The sequence below is a fragment of the Taudactylus pleione genome, unplaced genomic scaffold (assembly GCF_031769625.1).
Source record: "Taudactylus pleione unplaced genomic scaffold, aTauple2 ptg001990l, whole genome shotgun sequence".
Classification (NCBI taxonomy): domain Eukaryota; kingdom Metazoa; phylum Chordata; class Amphibia; order Anura; family Myobatrachidae; genus Taudactylus; species Taudactylus pleione.
Genome location: NW_028286386.1, coordinates 6,241,739 through 6,248,910, shown reverse-complemented (window position 1 = coordinate 6,248,910; position 7,172 = coordinate 6,241,739). Strand labels below are relative to the sequence as shown.

The 7,172-nt window shown below is 42.7% G+C and overlaps 1 protein-coding gene across 1 annotated transcript in view; it reads right to left on the bottom strand.

Annotated features, from left to right (window-relative positions):
• Positions 1-5,956: 5,956 nt before the first annotated feature.
• LOC148435844 (homeobox protein EMX1-like) overlaps positions 5,957-7,172 on the bottom strand; it is a 35,642-nt gene continuing 34,426 nt past the window's right edge. The window contains exon 3 of the mRNA XM_088465443.1: positions 5,957-6,607. Within this exon, the coding sequence (XP_088321569.1) occupies positions 6,440-6,607 (168 nt within the window). The 3' untranslated portion in view covers positions 5,957-6,439. The remainder of the gene's footprint in view (positions 6,608-7,172) is intronic.

Below are 7,172 nucleotides of genomic sequence, written 5' to 3'. Positions count from 1 at the left end.
GTGGGGGGCAAGCAGAGCTCCAATGGAAGAGCAACGGAAGAGGATCAACTGTCACACTGCACCTGCACTGACAGTTACTTATTTCCTCTAAACACATTGTCATATGCCATGGTCTCCAATGTTGGCCTGCAATGAAAAAAAAAAATTAAGGCTGCAGATGTACTTCAGGGTCCATTCTTAAATCTGGGCAACGCCGGGTATCACAGCTAGTTTTCTAATACTGTTTAAATGAAAACCACAACTAAATGTACAAATTGTAGGTTAATTGGCTTCCAACAAAAAAACTTAAACCTAGTGTATGTGTGTGAGCATGTGATAGGGAATATATAGATTGTAAGCTCCAATGGGGCAGGGACTGATATGAATGGCCAAATATTCTCTGTAAAGCGCTGTGGAATATGTGTGCACTATACGAATAACTGGTAATACATAAATATCAATCTAATGTGTAAATAGATTCAGTATAATACAGATGAAACTCATCCATTTGAATTGAAATATGCAATGGTCAGTCGTGATACTGTGGGATCCTTTTGGGCTGTCAGGAAGTATTCCAGCAACATAGTAGCAGAGCTGTGGGACAACTCACCTTCAACAACACTTCTGCAGGTCTCTTGGCTGCATTAACACCACAGAGATTTGAAACCCAAACTGCACTCTTTATAACACAGGCATTGACTGAACAGCACCATGGTTTATATAGAGTATATATTCAACATTTTCAGGAACATTTGATAATAGGTGGCACTGCTCTATTATCACTTTTCATTTTTCCCAGTAAAGGTAATATGCCAGATCTTATGATGCGTACAGACGGGACGATTGACAACGATAACGATATCGTTGTTCAACCTCCCGGGTGTGCTGGGTGATCGATATCGATCATCCAGCACACCACCTACTCACCAACGACCATAACGACCCGCAATCAACAATCGCGGGTCCCTATAGTAACCTGGTCGATATCGTCCAGGTTGGTCTGTATGCATGGGCGATGGGCGATATCGATCATACGTGCCCGAGCATCGCAGGTCATTGTGCACCAAAAATGGACGATATGAACGATATGATCGATATCGTTATCGTTCATATCGTCCATTTTAATCGTACCGTGTGTACGCACCTTAACTCATAAGAATATATAACTAACGTGCATTTATTTATGCAGAATAATGATTTACAGAGCATTTACAGAGAAGTAAATTGGAATAGACCCCATCTATGAATGAGCTACGCTTTCCTATTTAGGACCTTATTCAGAGACAGACGGAAACAAAGTAGCAAAATGGGTTTAAAAAAACTGAAGATCCTAAAAATCACAATACACAATGGAGGCACAGTACAGTTAATGGCCAGATAGAGAAGATACAAATTATCCAAGCGATTGGACCATCAGAAATACAAATAGAACCTGACGCAAATAAGGATTTTTTAATTTATTTTTAATGATAATACTTAAGAATATATGTGCAGATTTCTCCTTCCCCAACTGAGTAGGATACATTCTTTATTCTTTATTTGTGCAAAATGAACGTGCACTGCAGCGTAAAGTGACTTAAATCACAGTAGTAGCAGTTTGTGTTTTTTCATATATGAATGTGTTTTCATCAAGTGCGACCAATCAGGTGCATTCATCATCATCATCCTTGTGTATCTTACACCAGTGTTCCCAATCACAATGATTTGTGTATGTTTCAGCCAAACTCGCAGCTCTGGAGGTGAGTGTTTAAAACTTCAATTTGGCACAGAGTTTGCAGGCATCTCACCCGAGATTGTCTCGATTCTTGGTAAATTTGTGAGCTGTATCTTTTAGGTGAAAAGTACTTCCGAGTTTGCCCGATGGTGAGTTGATTCGAGTTTGCTATCTCACCCGAGTTTTACGAGTGAGAAGAGAGAAATCTCTCTCTAACTCACCCGACTTTGCCTTTAGTAAATTTGCGAGTTGAAAATCATGCCTAAACTTTCCTGAGATTGGCATCTCGACCAAATTCCTGGCTGCAGGGCCAGTCCTGGTTTTAAATATAGGGGGAAAATATTGCGTAGGGGTCCCCCTATATTTAAAACCAGCACCAGACCCAAAATGACCGAGGTGTAATGCCACAGACAGGAGACCCTATTACCGGGTCTCCAAGGCCAAGGCATTATCACCCCAAGTCGGTCAGGCCAAGCCGGGGATCTCAGGGTAGGTGGGGACCCCCGTAAAAGTGGTTCCCCCTGTCCCAAAACCCCAGGCTTCCTCTGAAGCCCAGGGCTCTTCCCCGCGCCTCAGGGCTTCAGGGGTAATAATGTGTAATATTAAAGAAAACTATTGTATTTTACAGTGGAACTACAGGAGCCAGCATGCTTGCCCTTTGGCACTTGTGGAACTACAAGTGCCAGTAGGTGGCCGGCACCCGTACCTCCACTGTAAAATAAATAGTTAAATAAAGCCATAACACACACACCTTGGATAGCACAAGTTTAATACACACATACCTCAATCACGCATACTTATCTGTACCAGCCAGTTTGTCCACTTGTCCCAAGTCAAAATTTGTGTGCATGGCCCTGCAAAAAATATCCTATACTCACCTACATCCTGGCGCTGCTCTCCGTAGCATCCACGATCTTGTTAAAACAAAAAAACAACTTACTCGAACCAAGCCGGACAGATGTAAGTATATGCTGTTACTTACACCTCGCGAAATGACAGATGACCGAATTCATCTGAAATTTCTCACGGGCCGCTAGCCAATCAGTGGCCGCTTTACATGTAGCGGCCGCTCATTGCCTGGTTCCATATGGGTCCCAGCTAATGAGCGGCCGCTACCCCTAAGACTCACAGGAGAAGCAGATGGGTCAGCATGGCCCTAGCAGTATAGGGCCAAAACATAATAGAGTCCAAGTTCTAAAAATGAATGAGTTTGCTGCTAGAAACATGCAAATTTGCATGAAACTTAAATCAAAGTTTCTTGGCCCAGCAAAACACACCATCCAGATGTTGCCCATGTTAAATATACCACTGGGACAATAGGTTGCGAGTTGTAAATTTGCACAAAACTAATAAAAAAAAAACTTGCAAAAAAAAATAGACTGATTTAAGTTTAGCCTCAGCAGCAGGGTATTTAGTCAGAAGCCTGCTCAGATCAATGAGATTCCTGTGTTAAAAGGGAATAAAAGTGTAAAAAAACTAAACAAATGAAGTGGGGTTCCCCCACAAAAGCATAACCAGCACCAAACTCCGTGAGCTGGTCCTGGTTGTGAAAATACTGGGGGAGAATATGTAGGGGTCCCCCTTATTTTCGTTAACCAGCACTAGGCTCTGTGAGCCGGTCCTGATTGTGGAACTACGGGGAACAAAGTGAGTAGGGTTCCCCATATTATCCACAACTGGCAACAGGCTGTAATTAGCAGGGGTATAATGCCACAGCAGGGGGACCATATAGAATGTGCATAGGCCCCCAGCTCCCCACTTCCCAAAGAATTCCCAGCCTGGGCTGTCTACTGTGGAGTTGTAAATTATTTAGCAGGGGGGCTTCATCAAGTATGTCCCCCTGTTGTGACATTACACTCCCGCTGGTTAGAGGCCGATGCTGGTTGTGGATAATAAGGAGGACCCCTATATATTTCATCCCCTGTGGCATAACCAGGGGGAGGTCAAGCAGGGTACGTGCCCTGGGCACCATGGCAGGCCCAGCAAAGGGGGAGCGATGCTGACCAGGGCATTGTACCCACACCGCCCACCCACCACCATTGCACCACAGCCATCCAGCCTGCCAGCCCATTCACATTGCGCCACCAAGCAAGATCCGTGGTGCTCGGCGGCATTACTGCAGCAGACAGCAGCAGCGCACACTTTATTAGGGCTGCTGCCAGAAGCGTGACCGCGACACCAACATCACACTTCCAGAGCTTCTGCCTGCTGCCTGGTCTCACCATCCCTACTGGCTCCTGACTCCTAGCTGAAGGTGAGGAGAGGGGGGGAGGGGGGAGAGACACACAGAGACATAGAATAGAGGGGGAAGACACATAAAGACATAGAATGAAGGGGTGGAAGAGACACACAGAGATATATAATGAAGAGGGTAGAGACACACAGAGACATAGAATTAAGGGGGGGACACAAAGAGACATAGAATGAAGAGAGGGAGACACACAGAGAGGCATAGAATAAAGGGGGAGAGACATAGAATGAAGGGGGAGACGACGCAGGGAGGGTGATGACTTTTGTGCTGAGAGATGATGCAGGTATGGAGATGATGGTGTGCTGCGAGATGACGCAGGGGGGAGATGATGATGTGCTGAGAGACAATGCAGGGGGAGGCGATGGTGTGCTGAGAGATGACACAGTGGGGAGGTGATGGTGTGCTGAGAGATGATGCAGGTGGAGATGGTGTGGCTGAAAGACACAGAGGGAAAGAAGTTACACAGGGGGCACGAGTCTGGTTGAACCACTTGTATGTTGATGACCTTGTTAATATACCTACACAAACAGGCATCTTCCGAACGATGTGACGTACATTAATAGTAAATACCGACTGAAGATGCTGTTTTCCCAAGGAGGATACATTTCTTCAGAGGTTCCACATTGTGAGAAACCACCATATAGGTAAGATGCATATGGAAAGGAATGTTCCCAAAGTGACGAGAACTGAGTGGCATGTCATGTTGGCACGCCCCATTTTCAGTGACCATGCCCCTTCCAGTATGTGGTCATGCCTATTTTTTGCCGCACACCTTCGGCGCACACATGTACTTTAGTGTGTGCGTGTGTGTGGGGGGGGCGCCATTTTTCATCTTGCCCTGAGTGCCGAAGACCATAGTTACGCCTCTGTTTGTCCCACATATTTCCACAATAAGGACTGGTGCTGGTTGATGAATATATGGGGGCCCCCTATTGGGTTTATTTGTAATTTTTTCACAGCCAAGATCGGCTCACAGAGCCCGTGCTGGTTATGCTTTTGGGGGGGGAACCCACAACATTTTTCATTCTCTTTTAATACACAAAAGCCTGTATGGATCTCACTGATCTATCAAACACGCTGCTGTTAATGGTTATATTGACTAACTCGCTACTTGTAATGAAACTTGCATTACAGTTTGTGAGTTTTCCCGCAGTAACAATAGCATAAAAACCGCATGAACTCGCATTTCACAAAAACTTGCACCTTCCAACTCGCAGGATATTGCATACTGCAAGTTTTGGAACAAGCTTGCATTATACTTGCAGCGAGACTATGGGAGTACATACTCGCACAGAAAATCAGAACCTAAGAAATTTACCCCCAAGAGTCAGGAGATCATGTCACTGGCAGTGTAAGTGTCAGAGAAGATTCTGATGGGTCACAATGGCACTGGCAGGATAAGAGTCACAGGATAATCTGGTGGGTCACCATGGCACTAGCAATGTAAGTGTCACAGAAGATTCTGGTTTGTAACTATGGCACTAGTGGTATAAGAGTCAGTGTAATGTGTGTCAGCTGTGTAGGGCTTTCCATGCATAATGGCACGCACACTTGTTCTCTATTTAATGCTATGGAATATGCAACTGCACCATAATGTTCTCATTTCTTAACAAGTGTGTAACAACCGATATTCTTAGAGTGCATTATTCAAGCAAGATGATTTATATAAGACTTGTCAGACGTGTGGTACACAATTATGAGGCATTTCCAGATAGGCACACGCATTTCTACATAATTAGGTGACACTGCTCATTCTGTAGTGAAATGTCCTACAAAGGAATATTACCCTCTTTTATCTTTCTAAGTTTTGATCACTGTGGTTATGTTACCTGCTAATACCCATTAATTGCATGCTGCAGTGGGTTTAAACATGCTCTGTACTACTTCCCTAATAAGAAGCCATTGTGAAACTATGAATAGAGGTAGGGGGAATTTATAACCATATAGGGGAACGTTACAACAGAAGACAAAGTAGGGAATCTATAATGAAGTATTCATTTTTTCATGCCTTTTAATAGCTACTTTAGTATGCATTCCTGAGGAATATGTATGTATAACAATAAATAATCTTAGTAACAACTGTGTCCATGTTTAATATCAATTTATCCCCTTAAATTGCCACATCTTTCATGTTTAAATATATATTTAAATTTTTTCTATCTAGTACACAATGTGGATTCCTGAGGTAAAAGTATTGTTGTATTGCTATCATCTTCTGATTGACAGTTCTTAGACGTTTCCATCTGGTTCACTTTCTATTGAATATAAGTGTAGGCAATACCAATGTATCTACACAGCCATAAAGCATCATGTTAGAAGAACACAAATGATTGGCCAGAATGTCCAGGGAAGTGTCATTAAGTGAAATTACAAACTTTGACACAAGTGCATTGTCCATTGTTCCTACTACAAGCTGGGTAAATGACTGAGCTCATTTACTGCAGATAACATCTGACCACACAATATGATAGTCCATTTTCATGTAATATGTGATATCAGTCATCTGATGTGACATCAATGTCCTTGGGGCTGTTCTGACATGTTGCCACCCTCCATCTACTAACATGCTGGCTACTTTTCCTCTTTTGCTGAGTATCTGGACTTTCCTCTTCTAATTTCTGCCGCTTGTGCTTTGTCCTTCTGTTCTGAAACCACACTTTTACCTACAAAAAAAAAAACAGTTGTCAAATTAAAAAAAATCTCTTGCAGTGGAAACATTTTCACTAAATTAAATCATATTGATACTTATTTGCCAGTTCCCTCTAAAAATGCTTTGCAAACTTAAATCACTTCAACCAGAAAGAACATTTTGCAGTATTTATTGGTGTAATAGTCTCCATACAATGACCAAAATGTACAAATGAATATATTTATGTATAAAAATACTCTACAGAAAATAGGTGTGCTATCCATAGACTGTTAATAGAAGAGAATACTGCCATCTACAGATTGTTAATAAAAGAGTGAAGTAGCATCCCTAGACTGTGATTAGAGGAGAATAATGCCAACTCTAGACTGTTAAAAGAAAAGAGAAGTACCATCCCTAGACTGTTTTTTGAAGAGAGTAGTGGAGAGTAGTACCATTCTTGACTGTTAATAGAAGAGAAGACTGCCACTTATAGATTAACATCCCCAGGCTGTTAATATAAGAGAAGAGTGCCATCTATAGACTGGTAAAAGAAGAGAGAAATACCATCTAGACCATTTTTAGAAGAGAACAGTCCCACT